Source organism: Globicephala melas, chromosome 4 (assembly GCF_963455315.2).
Source record: "Globicephala melas chromosome 4, mGloMel1.2, whole genome shotgun sequence".
NCBI classification, from domain to species: Eukaryota; Metazoa; Chordata; class Mammalia; order Artiodactyla; family Delphinidae; genus Globicephala; species Globicephala melas.
Window position 1 is genome coordinate 79,037,057 of NC_083317.1, and position 22,701 is coordinate 79,059,757.

The following is a 22,701-nucleotide window of genomic DNA, read 5'->3' on the forward strand; positions in this document are numbered from 1 at the left end:
GAAAGTTATTAGCAGAATACCTTGTAAAAAATTATAACATACGGTACCACATAAATATACGTTGATGTGGAAAACATATGGATACTTTCTCTACTTTCACAGTCAGAAATCAAAAATGAGAAAGCAAACCCCAGAGATTACAGACATAATACGAAGGTGAGAAATGTAATCGGTAACTTCAAGGTAGCAGTGGTTAAACAAATCCTGGGCTAAAAAGCTCAAGGAATGGGACGACGAGGTAAAAGAAATTCAAACAGAACCATAAAGCCTAAAAAGTGGCTAAGAAGCTCGAATCTGTGCCTGGAAAAGCACGCTCATATTGCTGTACTTTACTATTATCACCGCAAACATCATTGAGTAGCTACTAGGTGTCAGGTGTCCTGCTGGAGGCTGTTGGGAGTAAAGGCATGAGTCAGGCAGCCCCAGCCTCTAAAAGGTCTGAGTCTACCAAAGGAGACAGGACCATACACAAGTAAGTCTATCAGAAGGACAGTTATGAAAAGGACTGTATGAGACACATAGAGGTTATGGCTGAGGGACAGAGTAGAATACAATACAAAGTCCTGATAACTCTGGACTCAAACAAAGGGGACCCGAGGACTGGTACCAACTTGACCACAAGCAGGCCGTGCATCTCTGCAAAAAACACTCACACTCTCTGCACTGCAGTTCTCATCTTTATACCAGCGAAAGGTGGACTGTGTGATTTCTGTTAGTTCTACACTCTGTCTTTGTGGCTGAGGTTCTTGGAAGTCAGGGCCTGAATTAAGCTATGAATGTTAAGGCTTTATGAGCTAGAAATTGAGGGCGCGTATGTACATAGGCAAAGAATGGCAATGGCGTAAGCTGAGACACGAGACCTCATCAACTCACGCGGTAAATGAAAACTGTGTTACCTACTACCTGGGGATTTCACTAATGGTACAGAACATTCTAAATGGACAAAAAAAGAAAATGGATATAAACTTTAGAAAGTGTATAAAAAATTAAACAAAAATAACATGAATTATAAAAACACTGAGAGCAACAGAGGATGCACTAACATTTAAATTAAATATAAAGGAAAGCAAATCTTACACTTCTAACAAATATCATGTCATAATATATAGCAGATGAAGAGATGGAGCTATATTTTAAAAAGTCTGAATATCCATGAACCTTTATCCACGTTTGTCTTTAAAATGTATATATGCAAGGGAAATTTCTTCCTTTACGTATTCAAAAAAGGTTATATTAAAAAGAAAAGAGAGATTGGCAGAATTGCAAGAAAGACTCAAGACTTCAGAAATTCAGCGAGACTGAGTTGCTTCGAGAGAGGATGCCACATTCCAAACTGTTTATTGCAAGAGAAGAATTACTGAGCAGTGCACTCACCCATGCAGCCATCCGCCACCCATCCAAATATATATACACATAGGAACATACAGACATACATTTGACCATACACAATCATTCCCACTAAAAACACAGTAGCATAATAAGAGCCAAGAGGAACATAAGGATGAGTGAGAAACCACGTCTTGTTGCTTAAATGGGGAAACAAAGCTTACGTTCTTATAAGGAAGTAGGGAAGTATCACCATCATATGGGGCCTGAGTGCCACATATGCCAGGAAGAGAAGGACCAGCAGCATAGCAGGCTGGGTGAAGACCACAGCCTCACTTCAGAAACTTTGTAGCCACAAAACCACAGAGAATGTCACCTCTTTTCTCTAAGCTTCCATTTCTTTATGTGAAAAAATACTTAGTTCATGGGGTTATAGGGAAGGCAATAAAATGACAATGAAAAGCATAGTGCCTCACGCGGACTATCTGGTCAGTAGTGGCAGATTAAGAAGAGCAGGAGGGGGCTTCCCTGGTGGCGCAGTGGTTGGGAGTCCGCCTGCTGATGCAGGGGACACGGGTCCGTGCCCCGGTCCGGGAAGACCCCACATGCCACGGAGCAGCTGGGCCCGTCAGCCATGGCCGCTGAGCCTGCGCGTCCGGAGCCTGTGCTCCACAATGAGCAGGAGGAACAACAAAAGAAGTAGGAAGGTGACAGTCAGAATAAGATGTATGTGGAAACCCAGGGAAGGGAGTGATTGCTTCGGATCTAGGTCAAGTCCAGACACTGGAGAAGGTGATACAAATAGGATTGTGACGGGTGACAGAAGGGTGTGAGGTGGTATGTTAAGAAAGAACAAACAGTTGAGCAAAGAGCTGCAGAGGATCAGAGATGATGCCACTGTCCCTAGAGAACCAGCTAGACAGTGAGAGAACCTCACAGAGTCCAGTGACGAGGATGGGGCATCTCCATGCAGGAAGAGTCGGCCAAGGGGACAACTCACCGGCATTCACAGCACTCGTGGTGAATCTGACCCCTCGTGGAGGGGTCTGAAGTGCAACCATTACCTGCTTCTCTCCTCCCTCTCACATACGCCAACACAATATAGGACCTGCCCCATCCTGCCCCTTGGGTGTACATCGACTGTCATACCCGCTAGACTTCCTCACACCTCTGCCTCCTTCTCTGTAAGAAACCGTGTCTTTATTCCCTTCACATTAGAGGGGAGTCCACTGTTTGGCATCATTTTTGGACACATGTCCAATGGCAAGGGGGAGGGACGACTGGGTGGTAGACACATTTCTACAAGACAGTGGGATGGGGATGGAGGACACAGCAGTAGAAGAGCACTGAGCTATGAATGAAGAGATGAGGGTTCTAGTTTTAGCTCTGGCCCGAACTCACTGTATAACCATAGTCATATAACCCCTAAGAGATCTCAATCTTTATTCCCCAAAGAAGAGCTGCCTAGATGGTTACTTGATGCCTTTTAACCTTTGACAGTCTATACACTATGATAACCACACCACAAATTCTTGAGCTACCTTGTTGCAACACAACATTGTACTACAAATCACTTTTTATTATATTGAACTCTCCCATTTGGGGCACCCACCTCTGCAATCCTTCACTCACCTTCACCGCCAGGTTGCTTGTATGGGTTGTACTTCGGCTTTGGAGCAACGACGGGGGCAAACTTCTTCGGTGGTTGCTGTGTGGACACTGAAATGCTGGGGGTCCCAAAGGAATGGGTGGTCTCCATCCGGGCAGACACATGGCCAAGGGGCTCAGGAGAGCTTTTGGGTGGCAGCCAAGATGGGTGAGACATTGTTGAATCTGGAATTAAAAAGAAACAAACAACAGTTGTTTTTAAAGAAACACAAAAATAAAAGCAATATACTTCACTTCGTTATTACTTCTTCTTAATCCATACTTAATAAAATCTTGAAAAAGGACTCTGAGAAGGAGAGAAGGAAGGAAGGAAGGAAGGGAGGGGAGGGAGGGGGAGGAAGGGAGGGTGGGGGAGGGAGGGGAGGGGAGGGAAGGGGAGGGAGGGGAGGGAAGGGAGGAAGGAAGGGAGGAAGGGAGGAAGGAAGGGAGGGAGGGAGGGAGGGAGGAAGAGAGGGAGGAAGGGAGGGAGGAAGGGAGGGAGGAAGGAAGGGAGGGAGGGAGGAAGGGAGGGAGGAAGGAAGGGAGGGAGGGAGGAAGGAAGGGAGGGAGGGAGGAAGGGAGGGAGGAAGGAAGGGAGGGGAGGGGAGGAAAAAAAGTAGGAGAGTTATGAAAAACTTGCCTTAACTGGAGAAGAAGAAAAATTGAACACTCCCCTCAACCAATCTAGAATTCCTCTCTTCCAACAGTTACCTATTTTAGTGCCTAGGACTCTTCAGGAAATAGACATGAGTAAGAAATGGTCCCTAACCTTAAGAAGTTTCTATGGTAGGAGAATCTTATACTAGCAAGGTTGGAAAAAAGCTTCAATTTTATTAATAATCTATTAAAATGATTACCACATCAATTAAATGGTGGTAAGTTACCTAAATGAGGTGATATTATCTAAATGAGGTAAAAAATAAAGTGTTGCTGGAATGTAGAAAAAGATAAGATCACTTCTTGCAGGGAGCAGAACTAAGACCTCATTAATGAGGCAACCTTCAGACTGGGCCTTGAGTGCTGAGTAGAGGTCAGGCCCCAACAAAGGAGGCAACCTTGCATGAGCAGAAAAGCACACACTTCAATTTAGCGTGGCTGTGGGGGAATAAGGAAAAGTAGCCAGCAAAAGAACTAAAAATGTGGGATGCAACCAAAGCACTGACAGCTTTGCATGCAAGCTTGAGGAGTTTGAATTTATTCTGCAGGCATTAAGGAACCCCCAAAGGTTTATTCTTGAAACAAGGGTATGACTAATGCATGGCAGGACATTTAAAATGATCCCTCTGGCAGGAGCAGTACTGCTCCCCACCAAGGGGCACTTGGAAATTGCAAGGAGGGACATTGTCTGCCACAATGCCTAGGACAATTACTGGTACTTAGTAGCCAGGGGCTAAAATATTCAACCCCTATAATGCACAGGGCGGCCCCGTATAATACCCATCAGGAACTCTGCTGAGCGGATACCATACAGGACCTCTAGGAAGAACTCAGCTAGGAAGGGGATACACCAGCCAGTCCAGGGGCTATCCTACTGGGATTAAAAGATACTCTGTGAGGAAAGAAGAACGATATCCTGGTGTCAGGGTAAGCCAACCAACCCTACAGGCAGCCTGCAGGCTGGGGCCAAGCCTCACAGACTGCCACTGAGGAGGGCTCTCCAAGTCTGATTGCAAGAGCTCTCCAGCGCGGGGAGGCCCGGAAGGCTCCCTCACCCTCTCCCAGCCCCAAATCCATCCCATAATTTATTAATTGGACTGAATTAATTGAGAGGCCTCCATAATTACCTCCAGATGTCTGTAACAACAAAGAAAACTGGAAATGCAGGAAAAAATAAAGGCCTCAGCACGTGGCATGGCCAGGGAGAGATGGGGCCCAGCGTGGCCTGGGTAGTATTACACCACGCCAGGAGGGGTGACATGACCCTGAGCAGCCCCGCTGCCCTTATCTGCTGTCCCAGGTTCCCCTGCTCCCTGTCCTTAACTCACAGAGTTTCATGACAACCAATGAGATGACAACATTAAAGTGGTTTTTTTGTTTGTTTTGTTTTGTTTTTGCGGTACGCGGGCCTCTCACTGCTGTGGCCTCTCCCGTTGCGGAGCACAGGCTCTGGACGCACAGGCTCAGCGGCCATGGCTCACGGGCCCAGCCGCTCCACGGCACGTGGGATCTTCCCGGACTGGGGCACGAACCCGCATCCCCTGCATCGGCAGGCAGACTCTCAACCACTGCGCCACCAGGGAAGCCCTATTAAAGTGTTTTATATACTGTCAAGTGCTAAGCAAAACGAGGGGAGGAAAATTGTTGGAGGTGTAGGTCTCTCAATCAAAGAGGATGACGTGAAGCAATGAGGAAGCCTCTAAATTAGGAATCAGGAGGGTTCTGTTACTTAAGCCAGTGGGGACACTGGCTTTTCACTCTGGTTGCAGGGCCTTATTTTCCTCCCCTGCACCTTGTACACATGCTAATGTACACAGACACTTGGTAAATTGTAGGTTCCTTGGAAGAGCGGGGATCATATTTTATACATCCCTAAACCACCATTAAGGCCCAGCACAAAACCAATACAGAAAAACAACTGTGAGTCTGGTTTACCCCTGGTTCTTAAAACTGGCTGCACGTTTAGAAGTCTTGGAGATTTTTTTTTTTAGATACCAAAACCAAGCTCATCTTTCAGGCTTGAGAAACTTTAATTTGGGTTTTGTTTGTTTAATTGAGCCTCAGTTTTCTACTAAAAGGGAATAAAGTGTCTGTTCTACTCTCAACAAGACCAAAGTGAGTGTAAGTGGGGAACAAGTAGGATAAAATAAAGATTTGAACATTTTAACGTGCCCTGCACATTTGTAGTATAAATTTTATTTGTGGATTTTTTTTAAAATGGGTTAATATTATCCTTGCAAATTTTCTATAAATCTCAAGTTATTCCAAAATAGAAACTTTCAAAATGGGTTAATATAGGATACAGTGATTTCTAAAGCAAAGAGGCACATTTCCAGAGCAACCACACGTTGCCAATTGACTGTAGAATCCTGGCCTTTTCAGAAATTCTGCAGATATAAAGGAACAGGAAACTTCTGGGAGAATATGAAAGATGAAAATGCAAGTATCCATGTGCAAACCATGGACCCCACCATATTTTCAGTTACCCCAGCACCATAGAGCACCCTTCCACTGTACTCTGCATGGAGGCAACCCCAGTGACACCCCCAGTGAGTGCCAGGGTCTGGCCAAATACCTGTCTGCATAAGACCTTAACAGCATTTTCTCAAGCCTTTCTTCTATATGTTACCAATGGCCCGGTGACAGCACTCCCGGGATTTATAATGAAATTTAATGACCCTGAAGACTTGCTCATGCTGTGTCCACCATCTATAATGCCATTACTTTCTACCAAGTACACCCCCCCACTTTTTGTTATCTTGACCAAGCTGAAATGTCTCTGATGCTGTGAACATTTCCCTAGCTCCTTCCAGAAAGAGTAACTTAATTCCCAGGCTCTTGTTTCATACTAATAACAGTCCACATGTAAGCTATTTAATCACCTGCCTATCTACCCCAATAAGCTGGAAGTTCCTAAGTGGTCTCACTATACCAGCACAATGCCTGGCCAGGAAGCCCTTAGAAAAATATCTTATGCATGAATGGGTGAATGAATAAATGCTGATCTCCTTGGTTACTCCTCCCTTTCTAGAATCTGCACCTCCCTTCTTAGCATCCACTGATGGAATCATCTCTTTTTTCCCTCCCTTAACTTAGAGATGTAATGAATTGTGTTAATAGATTTCTAGATCTTGAACCATCTTTGCAGTCCTAGAAAAAAATCCTACTCAGTCACAGTTGTCGTGTTTTGGTATATTGATGAATTACATATTCTACTTTACACAGAATTTCTGTACATATAATACTAAGTAAGATCATTCTGTAGTGTTTTCCTCTACTTGTTTTACTTATCATCATTAGGTTTTGATATGGGGGTTCTGCATCCTCTTCTACTGTTTGGATTAGTCTACTGATAAGATTGGAACTATCTGATCTTTAAAGGTTTATCAGAATTCAGTGTAAAGCCATCTAGATATGAAACTTTCTTTAATAATAGAGCTTAATCATAGTTCCAAGAACTTCTACAATAATGGTAGCAGTTGTATACTTCTTTTGAGGTCATTTTTCAGCATTTATATTCTGCTGGAAATGCATCCATTTCCTCTAGGTTTTATCTCTGCTCCCCTTCCCCCAAGCTACCTCTCGATTAAAAATGATGTCTCATGTGCTATGTATCATTTAGATCTGAGCAGCACTTCCTACTAGTCCTTGAAGACATAATTCACATTCTCCGTCCTCCAGTTCAAGCTATGTCCCCTTTCACTACATTTCCACAGCACCTGGGATACTGCCGTCACCACTCCCATCACACGTCACTCTGCCTCTCTGCTTGCCTGTATCACAAACTAAACTCTTCAATCCTTGAGAGCAGAAGTAATTATCATGCTCCAACCTCATGGCCTAATACATAATAGGCACTCAATAAAAATGTCTGTTAATTTAATAAATGAATAAATTTATTTGCCAAGCCCTAGAGCTCCAGATAAAGCAACGTCTCATCCTGTACTCAGATGGTTCAGATGATCATCCTGTTTCCAAGGAGTTTAAAGCCTACCTGAGGAAGATATATTTTTATATGTGAAAAGAGAAAAAGGGCAACACAAAGTATACAAAAACAAAAACAAACCAACTGGGGTATGTAACAGGACCTAGCACAGGGGTACTTTGAAAGCTAGGGGGCTCTGAAAGACAAAGGGATAAGCAAAAGGACAATGCCTGAAAATTCTGTGAACTGAAGGAAGAAGCAAGGCATTTCTTTGAGAAGGCAGCAGATCAGCTGAACTGAAATGAGGGACTTAGAATATTTGGGGGAAAGATTTGGAAGGTTAAAATGAGCCTTGCTCATTTAAAGGTCTTATACAGAGAAATAAAAAGCTAGAACTTATATCTTTGAAAAGGAATCTAACAGGAGTGAAAATTCTATATAAGAAAAACTAATCTATGCAAAATGGACCCAAGGAAGGAGATAAATACAATAGTATAGACATAGAGTCCCTATGACCCCAGTTCTAGTCTCAGCTTTGCCAGTGTGACCTTTAACGAGAGAGGATGCTCATTTGTAGAATGAATGTCTGTAAAGTCCCAATCAGTTCTATATTCTAGAGTGTTTCCTTCTCTGAAATCTTAATTACAGCCCTTCATTTTGATAAATGGGTTTGAGAAAACCTCACAAGTTTAGTGAACAGACGAACTAGAACATTTCCCTGGGGTTTCTCAGCTTCTCAGAAAGAGACCCATGGTAAACAGAGAGAGAAGCACTGGTGAGAGCTGGTTTTGCTGGACCAAAACTTACCCTGCTCTTACTTCCTCTGGTTCTCGATTGGTTTCTCTCTAAGCATATAATCATCATGAAAGCAAGAAGTGAAAGGAAGATCTACACAGAGGCTCTGAAAATACACAAACACCATCAGAAGAGAGGAAAGCAAGAGAAGTGGCCCTCCTCTAAGCAAGATGCCTACTGCTGATGGGAGTTAAAAAGCTGGGGCTTCCTAAGCACTGGTCTTTCAGGAACTGTCATCAAATGCAAAGCAATTAAGAAGAACCTAAGAGGTTTCACTTATTGCCGCTCTGTCGCTCTTCTGTCTTCTCCTCCTAACTGTTCAGTGGGTACAAGAAAGCTACAGACCGACAATAAATAGCAAGTGTTTATTGAGGACTTACTTTATGCCAAGCAATTTTCTACTGGCCACATAATCATTCTGACTATTACATGAGGTAGGGTTATCTTTCTCCATATTTAGCAGATCAAGAAAGTAAGGCTCTAAGAGTTAAATAACTTGCTCAAGGACACACAGCTAAGGAAGAGCAAAGCTGAAGCTAGGACACAAGTCTTGGACCCAAAAGCCATGGTCTTCACCATGGTACTACCTGTCTGTTTGGAGGAAAAAGAAAACACCATAACCCAAAGAAAGTCATCACTTAGAAACAGGGGATTTTACTTTCACATCCATCCCTAGCTCCTACGTCCTACCTGCCAAAATGTCTTCTCTATTTTGTTCCATCAAACCTAACTGTCATGAGCCCCAGGATCACAAACTGATGAACCCAAAAGTCTAGCCAAATTGATTAGACACAAGAAAACACAAACAACTGAAAAGGGCCACGTGACGTCCAAGACCCTTCCTCTATGGGTGGGAAAACCCAGGGCTACAGGTAAGGTGCCATTTAATACTAAAAATGGCTACCAAGCCCCTCTAAAGATAGCATGTGGATGACAAGTCACTGTCATCCCCAAAAACAGAGTGAACTAGTGCTTGCTCAAGTTTTGCTTCCTTTCTAAAATCAATAACAAGGGAGTTCCCTGGCGGTCGAGTGGTTAAGACTCTGCATTCCCACGGCGGGGGTCTGGGTTTGATCCCTGGTCAGGGAAGTAAGATCACGTATGCTGCATGGCGCAGCCGAAAAAGTAAAAAAAGGCTTACAACCGATAGTACTCTTCTTTAGACATCTACATAGCTCACCAAACTTTAAAAACAACCAAGCCCCGTTGTATGGTATTATCTAACACCAAGTGCTATAAGCTTAAAGAAGTGGTTTTCAGAACTGCACACTAGACTGATCTGGGAATCTTTATGTATGTATTCTGATTCAAGGGTTGGGAATAATTGACTTAACTTAGAGTGTTTATTTTAATCTTTAAATTACGTTGCATTAGTCCCTAAATCTCCCTTGGCAATTAACCCAAGCAAGGCCTGGCTCTTGGTCAATGTTTGCTGAATAAATGAATGACACTGAAAGAAGAGACAGGTATGAACAACACTATTTTATTGGTAGAAGAAGAGAGGCTGAGGGGCCTTGTGACTTAGACACCAGAAGTAGTTGATAGCCGATTGAGTTTAGGATTCGTGTCCCTTAGCAACATTTTCTCCACTTAAACAAGCAATTAAGATTTAAATAACACTGTCCTATACCTTTGGAGATTTTTCATGATCTTCCCTCTTTGTGTAAAAGTCAGTGCCTTCCTAGAGTTTCAAAACTGCTTTCTTAAGGGGCTGTTAAAATGGTACACTGTACTTGCCTCCCTAGACTACAGCTAATGATCCTTTTCTACATCTTGGTCCTCAGCTGCAAGATACCTGATCTTCTGAATTCAGACCCAGCTCCCAGTCTCAGCTCTGCCATGAGCTCATAGTGCAACCTTTGCTCTCTCTGGGATCACAGTGACCTCCTCTGAAAATGATGGGACTCGATTATTAGATGAATGCTAATGACAACTCTACGTACAAACTCATGAGTCCAGGGAAGATCCCGACTGTGGAACTAGCCAGAAACAAGTAAAAGTCAGCCATGGAGATTCCAACTCATCCATAATTCTCCTCTTAGGTCGTCAGTGAGGAAACACAGCCCTCTTTTCTGTTGTTGTTCTTTTTTTGTCACCCGTTTCCCTGTCTCTTCAATCCTCGTCATTGTGGGAGGGAACCTTAGAATGATCTCAGAGATTACCAAGGTATCAATCAAGATTTATTATGCACAAGTAAATAAGTACTTTAGGCAAACCTTTTCCAAACGGTGTAGGTAAGTCCCTACCAGTGTAATTACGAAGCAGATATGCTGTGGCATGTGAAGGAAGCATGGGAAGACAACGTTAAGCAACAAGGCAGGCTGAAAATTGCACACAATTGTTATTTGAATAACAAACGTAATCACTCTTCCTCTGATGAGAGCTGGAAGGGCAAAGAGGATCTGCCGTGGGCTGAAAATGTCACTGCATTCACTCCACTTCTCTTTACAGGCAACTCTGGCCCCACACTAGCTAAGTGTCCCACTCTCTGCATGGACAGCTGCCATTACTTGGAAGGGGTGACGAGAGAACAACTCTATAGAAATGCCAAACATTTATATAGACTATCTGACAGACAGATGGAAATACTGGAAAAAACACTGGACTGAGATGCAGAGGACTTGGGTGGATTTCCAGCTCAGCCACTAACTGGCTCTATGACTTGACCTCTTTGAACCTCAGTGTGTCTCCCTATCTGTAAACTGAAGATGAGATGCCTGCTACCATTCCTTCCAACCCTCATGTTCCATGACCCCCCCCACAAGTCCGCCAGCCGAGCGAGCTGAGGTTTCTTACAAATCCGTCTTCACTCCTATGAGTCCCCTTGACTGGGGGTGGTAGAGTGAGGCGAGGCAGACCAGAAATCAACAGGTTAAATGCCAACCTGCCTTGCACGGAGTTAGTACGAATACAAATCAATGCGAAAGGTGCAATCCCTATGACTGGCAACACAGCTGGTGGCAAGAAAAACGCAACTACACTTGCAGATGTCAGTAAACTGAGAAGCAGAAAGAGAGAGAAGCATCAGTCCGTTCAAGTAAACGTTTGTCTCTGATAAAGAAGTGAGGCGGAATAGAGACATAGTCCACATTGCACTGTCACTTCAGATTCAGAATATCACACGGAAAGGGAACAAGCGACCCTGACAGGGAAACAACAGCACTGGAAGACCAGGCCTCTCAGAAGATGGTAAAGGAGAGAATGGAACCAAACCAATTACTACCTCATGGGCTTTTATTTGCCGCAACTGGGTGACAACAGCCAGGACAGGCTATTCAATGGCTAAGAAGTCACAGGGAGCTGCACCTGGATTCAACCCAGTTGTTCTGCTTCCGGAAGGCGTTTGTGGTGGAAAAGTTTCACTAAACAAGTGAGAAACTCTTGCTTATTCTTGGATAATAACTAGAAAGAGTGGGTAAAAGGCACTGAAATAGACATGGGATTAAAGAATTTCTCTTCCATAAGAGTCAGCACCCACGCCATTGGAGATCAGCACTAAAGTCATGAGACCCCAACTTTGCACTCTAGGTCACCTTTAATGACAATGGTTCTACTTGGCTAAGTGAACAAGAAAATAGGTACCCTGTCTGGACCTCAAATTCTCCAGCTCTGATCAGCTTCGTGCTTTGTGACCACCTAGAGGGGTGGGATAGGGAGGGTGGAAGGGAGACGCAAGAGGGAGGGGTTATGGGGATATATGTATATGTATGGCTGATTCACTTTGTTACACAGCAGAAACTAACACACCATTGTAAAGCAACTATACTCCAATGAAGATGTTAAAAAAAAAAATTTCTCCAGCTCTAAAGTAATGAGCATTAAGAAGATGATCTCCAACATGCTATGTTCTGCAATGGTAGGCTAGTCTGGGGAGTGTGCTGTGCTTATTTTTTAAATGTACTCTTAAGGAGCTTTCTCTTAAGTCTCTGATTCTAGCAGACTTTTCTGTACAAGGCCAAGAAAAGGGTGCAAACAATACCTTGAGCCCTTTGAGTTCAGTAAGTCTACTTCTCAAAGTGGAAATCTGGATTTACAAAGATGAGATTCTGAGTGCCTGATTCATAAGGGTTTAAAATTCTGGTTTATACCCTGCCCCTCCACCAGGATGAAAAAGCGACCATGGGAAAAATCACCAACAGCATCTCTAACAAGGCCTAGCAATCTCTTTGGTGGTATCTGGCTGGAATCCTCTCATTCCAAACCCACTGCCAAGTGGGTAGGTCCACAAGTTAACGGCCACTCACTGTCTGCTTTCCCCTGACAGCCTGTTCAAACCTGTATTAAAATACATGAACACCACGTTTTAGCTATCTGTTTACAAGCCCACTGTACCCATTAGACAGATCAGTGACTATTACTAGCACTTGAGGGATGTTTTCACTGATTTTAATTTTTTAAATAATTTTTTTGTTCTTCTTTATTACAAATTCACTTTGATATCCCAATAAAACTATATTGAATAAGTGAAAAAAACCTCTACTTTAGATATATCTTGAAACGTAGAAACGTTTCACTTTGTCTTCAATGAATATAAACGCTCTATTGACAAATCTCAGGCCATATTTACATGACACTACTATATGTGACACTGTGAAGCAATGTTTGCTCAGACCATATTACCTGCCAAGAGTAATCACAGCAACAAGACACAGAGTTAACTGTTACCCTCCAGCCTTCTAAACATTATATTGCTCACAAAACCGTCACCTGTCAACTGTGCTGTTTGTATCCTAATGTCTCATACCGGTTGTAAACTAGTTCAGAGCTTTTGCATAGAGTTTGGATGCTATCATTTGAATTAACATTATTGAATTTGGATAATATGATTATTACAAGTTAAAGTTTCCAAATTAATCTTTGTTTCTCTAATACTTAATTTTCATCTTAAATTTCTGTTAAACCCCAAATCTACTTCATTCTAAGGTTAAAATGTAAGGATATTGCTAAATTAAATTAAAATGCCTAGTCACTGGAAAAATAAAGGAGGAGGAAGAAGAGGCACAACTTTTCATCCTTCAAGGATCATAAGATACAGCTTTAAAGAAGAAAGAGACTCAATGCATTATATGCTCTGAAATTAAAATTTCCGTTTAACACCAATCCAAGAGCCTGGAGAAATTTCTCAGTATTTGAAATGGTATGAAACAGGCAGGCTTCTCATTAGAATGTGTTATAAATTCAAATTATGGAAGAGAGGCTAGTTTTCCAATTTCACATTTAATAGCAAAACAATTGAAACCATTTTCAACTGGTGACCTTTTTCTTAAGTCATGTTGGAAGCTGCTCCACTTTTATTTCAAGATTTTGAAACAGAGACAAAATCTGTAAGAGCATCGACCAATAGCCGCTGAGTAAAAATGAGCCAGGCTGTTTCGGATCAGTTTCAGAATGACATGGGTGGATGTTTATTCCTTTTCAAATTTCTTTCGACGAGAGCGCTGATGTTATGCCTTCTGCATTTTTATTAATTACTGACTACCATGCAAAAAAGGCAATGCCATGTGTGAAGAATGTACTAAATTGGCTAATATTCTGGGGAAATAAAACACATACATACACATGCACTTTAGACATAGGTAAGGCAGCAGCTAACGACTTACGAATATAGAAGTTTTAATATCCAAGAAGCATGTAATTGTTAATGAAGTTATTTCTTCTAATATGGAGCTGAAGTTGAAACTTAATCACCCTCTGTGAGTGTGTTTGTCCAAATCAATGACAAGGAACTTATGACCTCACAAGGCAGCCCCTTCCATGGCAGGAAAGTTATAACTGCTAGAAAGTTATGTGAGGCTGAAAACTATTCCTCTAAGAACCACCGATCAGTCCTGCTTTTTCCTTGGAATCACAAGCCCTCTTATACATAGAAGCCCTCCAGATACTTAAAATATATATATATTTTTTTAGTTTTGTATGTAACTTTTTCTGTGTCCCAAGTTTAAAAAGTCACATTCTGGGCTTCCCTGGTGGCGCAGTGGTTGAGAGTCCACCTGCCGATGCAGGGGACACGGGTTCGTGCCCCGGTCCGGGAAGATCCCACATGCCGCAGAGCGGCTGGGCCCGTGAGCCATGGCCACTGAGCCTGCGCGTCCAGAGCCTGTGCTCTGCAACGGGAGAGGCCACAACAGTGAGAGGTCCGTGTACCGGGGAAAAAAAAAAAAAATCCCATTCTTCCCTTTTTTTTCCAACCAGCCTTATAGCTTTAGAACAATAACATAAAATTTTAAATCTCAAACCAGTAGTTTTCAAACTTTTCTTTGGCAAAAAATTGTTTCTTCATGCCAAATCTTTAAGAAAATCCCAAGAATAAAATAGACAAATTGATAAAAGAGTTCCTCGGATTTATTTAAATCTTCGTCCTTCGGCAGAATACACTTCACTTGTGGGGGAAGCATAAAACGTATTACTTCCTTAGCCCTCCAATGAGAACTATGCTATGAGCCAGGTTGAAAACCCTCTGCTCTAAAATCTTACAGTGATTGTAAGGAAATAAAGAACACAGATGGTATCTTCCTATATTTTCCTAGTGCCTAATACAGAACCTGTCCCATCATCAGCGCTTAGCATGTGATTAGTATATAAAAGAGAAGGGAAACGTAAAGATTTGAGAACATAAAGAGTTAATCTCTGCTTCTGAATCATGTCAGTTCACATTTCAAGCACTGTTCTCCACAATTCCTTATAGTTAGGGTGACTATACATCCAATTTATGCCTACTGTTTCAGTGTAATTATCAACAGTGTCCCTTTTCACTCTCAGAAGTGTCCCCATTTAGACAATACCTTATATATAGTCACTTTACTTATAACAGCAATAATGAGGTTTTGGTCACTGAGTCCAAGAGAATTCTGAATATGATAGGGTCCTCTCCCAAAGGCTCCATATGGCCAAAGACCTTCCAACTTTGAGTCTATTACTGCAACTGCTAAGAGGGCAGAGCAATTAGCAGTGAGAAGGTCTTGGGGGCTTCCCTGCTCCAGAAGCACGTGCTTCCCAGTAAGGATGGAAGAAGGTACCAGAATGATTGCGCAGGAGTAGAAGAACACAGGATACAGGAGAAATCAAGAAGAAGCTAGTATCAACTACCCTACTCACTCAGCCTCTTTCTCCTGAAGTAAAGAATATCACCTTTTCCAAGAAAATCAGATTATTTACTTCAATTATATCTTTACCACCTGCCCACTCCTGTCCCCATGACCATCAACATTACCAGTGATTTTATGTCTACTGTTTCAAGTAGAAGGACAATTTGGAACAGGAAAAATTAGGGAGTGGGCAAGAAACAGAAATAAAATGTGTCCAAATGTATTCACTAGGGTACCAGAGTAAAGGTGGAGGGGATTACTTATAAATGTTTTACATTTTTAAACAGGGGTTGGGGGAAAGTTAAGGGAAACGAAGTCAAAAGAATTCAATGCCGGCCCATTGGCTATATGTCAGTTTGATTTATTTTAAATAAACGATTTTATATTGATTTCCCTTGGAAATTCAAAATGTATATTCCACAGGGGCGGGGGAAGAGGCGAAGCATTCAAAGTGGAAAGTTGACAACCCCTGCCAAAGACGGAACTCCCCGCAGACATGGTAAGCACTGTTGTATCATAAAATCGCATGTCTCCTTGTAGTACCTTCCAAGATGTTTGAAACCAAAACAGTTTAGAATACTCTCCCAGCTCAGGATCTTCCCTCCTTATGGCAGTTTTTCTGATAAATAGGAATTCCCCTTAGGGATTCCCTAAAGTAAAACTCTTGCCTTCCCTTCTGTTATATAATTAATTACACTGACAAACAGAGATCTAATGGAACGTAATTGTTAATCCATCCTCAGTTTAATATCAACTACACACAGAGCCTTACAGAAGCCATGCCCAACATGTGACAGCAACCCTTACTGTGTTGGAAATGGCGGATGAGCACTCAACCTTGCCATATTGCAGAGGCTGTCTGGCAGGGTAGGGTTTGATTGCAAAAGAGATTTTGCCAAAATATGTGTACCAGCTTGAGACTTGGAAGATAAAAGTAAGATGGAAGCCACGCTCTGCCACTTTGGCTCGCTGTCTGCTGGAAACACGGTCATGGAGACAGAGGGTTTTTCTGCATCCACATTCCAACATTCAGTCTTCAGCCCTGTGGCTGTCAAGAAGCAGCTGCGGCAGAGAGAGCAGCTGGACTCCAGGTTTTAGGGTCCAGTTACTACCTTCCCGATCGTGGCTTCTTAATCTCTGGTTCACAAGTAGTGTGCCGTGTTCCTGACCACAGCAGCTCCATGGTAGCCTCATGAATCTTTGCTGTCCCCCACACAGTAATTTTATGTGGTTCTGAGATTTACTATTGGAAGCTCAGCCTATAGCCTGCTCTATACAATCTTCCAATGATTTTGAAGCACCTAACACCCTGAATTAAAACCTTTCTGGTTCAAATATCTAGAGTGGTTTGTTTCCCAGAGTAAACCCTAACTAAACCCCACCTCCAAACCCTCAAAATTCCATTTGCCAATAGACAGTAATGATATTTTGTCAACAAGAGACAGGTTCAAATCACTCACTGTGCGAAGAGATCTTGAGTGCCTAGGCAAAGCCCTCTGATTTTCACTAGGGAGCAGAGCCATGCCCAGGGCAGACAGTGCCAGCCCTCTCAGAGCTCAGAGACTGGTAAGAAGAGACACGGGGGGAAGTATGAAGCGACATGCAACAAGCCAGCAGAGAACCTAATCTAACTCCATTTTATCACTAACTGGCCACGTTTTCAAATCAAGGGGGCTAGATGGATGAAAGTCCCTTGAAACTCTAACATTCCACAGTTCTATGAGTCTTTGTACTCATAAGGGAATTTACTTGGATTCAAGTCCTAACAAAACTTCCTAAATTTTCAGTTCCCTCAATCTGAAGGTCAGAGCACAAAGGTCACATAACACACAAGCCTCATAGAGTTAAAATAGAAACAGGAATCACTGAGCCCCAAATGTGAAGCATTATAGCAGCCTACAACTAGAAAACCTCAGGGAAAAAATCCAAACTCATGGTTGCAATGGTTGTTAAGAACACCAAAGAACAAACACAGTTTCTTCAGGGTCTCTGTCTTCTCTGAAAATGTCTGCCTCACTGTCTGAAAAACAAGGGGAATATTTACATGTAACTGTCTTCTCTGAAAGTACTCAGGCCAATACGTAAAAGAAATATTAGGCAAATGCGATAATGCTTAGATCTCTCAAGAAAAGTCACCAGTTTCTTCGTGTCTTGGACAAGAAAATCCCTGAAACTCATAAAAGAGAAGCAATTTTGTGGACAGGAAGAAAAATGTCAGCAGAGTCAAGGTCATGCATTTAAAAGCAGTTCTGCTACCAGCTCCAAGGGCAGTCCAAGGCCAGGGCCTTCCAGACCTCGCTGGGCCTTAGTTTCCTCATCTGTAAAATGGAGACAACAATCTCTGCCCTGCTTACCTCATAGGTGTTGATGAGGATTAAGTGTGACACAGGACACAAGAGCATTTCATAAACAGCAGATGATACATATATATGAAGAAACATTATTAGTAAAGGAATTTCAAAGGAAAGCTGTGAACGGTACTTCGCAGCAAAAGGAAATATAAATATAGCCATGATTTTACAATTTTATAATCAGGAGGAAGAAATAGTGTTCAGAATTGTGACAAACAATGATGTCCAAAAGAGAAGAGAAACCAGCTTGGCTCTGTCATAATGGTCTCAGTTCCTGTAGCACACACAACAATGGAAAGACTGCAGGGAGGGGCAGAGGCACCCTTTGTGATGGCAGCTCACCCAGGACATGGAGACCCTGGACTAAGAAAAGGACGCTTCCACCTCAGTCACTATCATAATCTCACGGTGTGTGTCTTCTAAGAACTGTGTGGCTCTGTGCAAGTCACGTCACTATTTTCTCACTCATATCTCTTGGAAAACAGAAATAACCATCATCACTCAGGAGTGAAACATAATTCTGATCATTCTTTAAAGCAGTACAATTGGAGGGAGGGAGGCTCAAGCTCTAGGGTTCCTCACCAGGACAGACAGAAATGCAAAGGTAGATCTTGCCCACAGTTGGATTTCAGGCCCCAAAGGGCATAGGTAGGTTCAGACAACAACTAACTCTAAAGGAGCTGGAAGCAGCAAAGCACCACTCAGGATGGAGAAACAAAGTGGTCCTCCAGGGCTTCCCTGGTGGTGCAGTGGTTGAGGGTCCACCTGCCGAAGCAGGGGACACGGGATTGTGCCCCGGTCCGGGAAGATCCCACATGCCGCGGAGCGGCTGGGCCCGTGAGCCATGGCCGCTGAGCCTGCGCTCCGCAACGGGAGAGGCCACAACAGTGAGAGGCCCGCGTACCGCAAAAAAAAAAAAAAAAGTGGTCCTCCAGCCTCAGTCTATTGGCAAGTAGCTGGCCTAGGACACGGGTAAGAACTGAACTGAAAATCAAGTCCCAGGACCTCGAGCACAAAGTTACAGGAAGAGTTATCATTCGTGACGCAAAATGGTGCCCTGTTAGTCTGCACTGGTCTGGAGATACCACAGGTCTCCAGGGCCTGGAGACATCAAGTGACAAGAAGATAAAATAAGTGAGATAAATTAACCCTACTTGTAATTCACTGAAGAGGAGACCTCAATGGAAAACAAATATAGCAAATAATAATAATAACACACATACACAACTGCAACAGTAGAGAAATGCAAATTAAAACAGCAAGGACACATTACTTTCCACTCACTGGCAAAAAAAATGAAAAGATACACAAAATTCACTTTGGGAACAGATGTGTGAGGAAACTGACACTTACAATATTATGTTTCTTCTTACAAACAGATGTGTTCTCTAGTTCTTTATTAGATGTGTGACTTGCCTACGGCTGCTTTGGTGCCACAATGGCAGAGTTGAGTAGTTGTGACAGAGACACTCTGGCCTCAAAGCCTAAAATATTTGCTAACTGGTCCCTCACAGAAAAATTTTGTAAACCCCAGTTCTAAATTTTAAAAAGTTATTATTTCCAATTACTAAAGATATAATCAATCTGTTCATTTATTAAAGCTTTTCTCTAGTTGTCTTTTTTTCTTAACATGACCTTTAATTCATAGCAAGGTCTATTCTGATATATATTCATGATACAACTCTTTTTTCATTAATGACTACCAATTACCCCAATGCCATTAAAAGAACCCTCCCTGATCAGCTCGGTGCTTTGTGACCACCTAGAGGGGTGGGATAAGGAGGGTAGGAGGGAGGGAGACGCAAGAGGGAAGTGATATGGGAACACATGTATATGTAAAACTGATTCACTTTGTTATAAAGCAGAAACACCATTGTAAAGCAATTATACTCCAATAAAGATGTTAAAAAAAAAAAAAGAACCCTCCCTTTTCAAAATGTTTCAAGGTGGTCCCTTTATTGCATATTGAATTTGACCTGCAGTTGCTCTGTTTCTGGGTGAGTTATGTCACCCCAATGGCCTTCATCTATTCCAGCACCAACACTTCAATTATGGTTCCCTTATAATCTACTTTAGCATCTGGCCAGGCTGGTCCCTGTCCCTCATTACTCTTGTTTTTCAAATTTCTCTTAGCTGTTTTGCCTGTTTATTATCTAGCCCACGTTAGAATTTTTTTGTTAAGATTCAAAAACAATTAACTTGTAAGCTGTGCTGAGATTACATAAAATGTAGGGGTGCGTAACTACTTAACAACCTTAACATTTCCATTTACGAATAAGGTATGTCTTTCAGTTTATTCAAAGGCTCCTTCATATGACTCAAAAAGCTCGAGAACCTCTTTGGACAAGTCATGTACAATTCTCATTAAAATATGGATTTTTCATTTTGCTGTGAAGAGGTTCCCACAGATCACAAAGTATTCATTTTCAAATGCCATAAACAAAATATAACTAGACATGAGACATGAGGACACATGTTTAACCTCACAATAACCAAAGAAATACTAGTACCAAGAAGACAACGTATCTAATGCTGGCCACTGGGGAGACACTGACCCACTCACTCATTCCTGCTGCAATTACAGAAACATCCCTTGTAGAACACAAGTCATCGGGGAATTTGAGTAACCATAAAATGCTAACCTCTGACCCTGAGATCTCAACCCTCCAACATGTTTAAGATTTTTGATGAACTAAGCTATATTTATGCATAAAAATGTCAATCACAGCAATACATAAAAATAATGGAATAATTAAGTAAGATATGGCATGACCACTCAATGAAATATTAAACAGTTATTAAAACTGTAATCTTTCAAGAATATGCAGCAGTACAGAAAATGCTTAATATATGATGCCATATATGTATATCATACGTAGCACTATGGTAATTTTTGCCTAATAGCTAAAGACTGGAAGGGAATATACAAAAATGATAGGTTGTACTTATCAAGGTGGTGGAATAATGGGTGACATTTTTCCTCCTAAATGGTCTGAGCTTGATATAATGTTGCAACTTTACTTAAAAAAATTTTTAAAAGAGAGGACCAATTTTAGGTGCCTTCCAGATCTAAGGTTTGCAATTCCTTTGTTATTTAAGGTGGAAAGATGAGACTCAGGTGTCTGATCTGACTTTTCTAAGGCCCACAGATCAAGTCACAGACAGAACTGGGACTAAAACCCACGTCTTCAGACTTGAGGGGTAGTATTCTTTCCTACACAGCATTTTTGTCTTGTCATTTTTCTCAAACCAACTCTAGGGTCATTTAAAAAATTTTATACATTATTAATATATAAAATAACAATGAAACAATTAATATAAACGAAAATAACAATGTCCAATTACCTCTCTAAGAGAGCAACTGCTTTTAAAAATCCTACAAAATGCTTTAATGTGCTAGAGATTGAATGAAACTTCTTTTCTAAACATGGCTATTCAACACAGCAGAGGATATCAAAGTATGTCTTTTCTACAAAAGCTTGCTTAGTAGAATTAGTCATTTCTGCGTAAAATCATAAAGCAATTTCAGTGAGTTAAGCATTAACTTAATAAAAAGGTAAACTCCGCCTTTGGACACTTACTTTAGAACCTGTGAAGTCTCAACCTGCAGTATTATTACTCTAGAGGAGAAAATACCTTCGAAATTCAAAACCTAATAAGAACTAGTTCCTTGACTTTTCTCACTGCAGCCTGACAACAAATTTGGCAGAAGAGGTATTTATACACCTGTATACACAATGGATAACCATAATTAGCTTGTAATATTCCGTAATGCCTAAAGATAACATTTGGAACCCACATGTATTCTAATGTTCTGTGAATTTTGAGAGGTTCTAACTAGGTCCCAGCGGAGGTAATATTTGGAAAAGAACAAGGTAAAGGAAGTCATCAAATAAAACAGAGTTAGGAATAAGTGGTTAATAAGGCAGAGAGACTGGTGTGTGAGCATGCTTGTGTGCGTGCACACGCTGTGACTTAAGCATCATCTGTTGAAAGCACACTTTCCAAGGGTCTGAGCAACCACTTCGAGCAACTGGTGAGACAGCTTCCTATTTCCTGATATGCTACAGACCTCTCTCCCTAATTCCTATGGTTTTCTAAACATTGACATACACATCAATCATCCTCATACTTTTTCTTGTTCATCTTCTGAAAAAAAACCCATAAATCTTTCATTCTGCTTTGATACTATTCAAATCGTAATAAAATTAAAATTAAAAGACAGGGCTTCCCTGGTGGCACAGGGGTTGAGAGTCCGCCTGCCGATGCAGGGGACACGGGTTCGTGCCCCGGTCCAGGAAGATCCCACATGCCGCTGAGCGGCTGGGTCCGTGAGCCATGGCCGCTGAGCCTGCGCGTCCGGAGCCTGTGCTCCGCAACGGGAGAGGCCACAACAGTGAGAGGCCCACATACGCAAAAAAAAAAAAAAAAAAAATTAAAAGACGGAGAGTTAGAGTGAGGCAAAAGCCAGGTAAAATTTTGTATAATATATAAAGAATATATATATATGCACATATACGTGTGTGTGTATATATAGTTTTATTTTTAAATTTTATTTTAAAATTTTGTATTACATATAAAGAAGAATCACCGCAGGCAAGGAGAATGTGGGCGTTAAATACACAATGGTAAATGAGTATACTGGCAACTTCATGAGAGCCCCCACTCAAGTTTCTTTTCTTCTCACATACTCCAATACACACTTTTGTGCCTTTACTGTTGAAAGCATCCTAGCCCAGCCAGTGCTAGAAACTTCCTGTTAAAATGTCTGTCTCTTCCACTAGATGTACAGCTCCTTGAGGGCAGGAACTACACCTTAACCATGTCTCAAGTCCTAAAGCATCTTACATGGTGTCTGGTTAAAAAAAAAAAAAAAATGAAGTGGCAAACCATGCTAAGGAGGTGAGGAGAAAGT

At 41.9% G+C, this 22,701-nt stretch overlaps 1 protein-coding gene across 2 annotated transcripts in view; it reads right to left on the reverse strand.

The window, feature by feature from the left end:
* Positions 1-22,701, reverse strand: part of LPP (LIM domain containing preferred translocation partner in lipoma) — a 681,585-nt gene that overhangs the window by 445,050 nt on the left and 213,834 nt on the right. For both annotated transcript variants that reach the window (XM_030860949.3, XM_060298293.2), the window contains one exon: positions 2,959-3,159. In XM_030860949.3, the coding sequence (XP_030716809.1) occupies positions 2,959-3,151 (193 nt within the window). In that variant the 5' untranslated portion in view covers positions 3,152-3,159. The remainder of the gene's footprint in view (positions 1-2,958; positions 3,160-22,701) is intronic.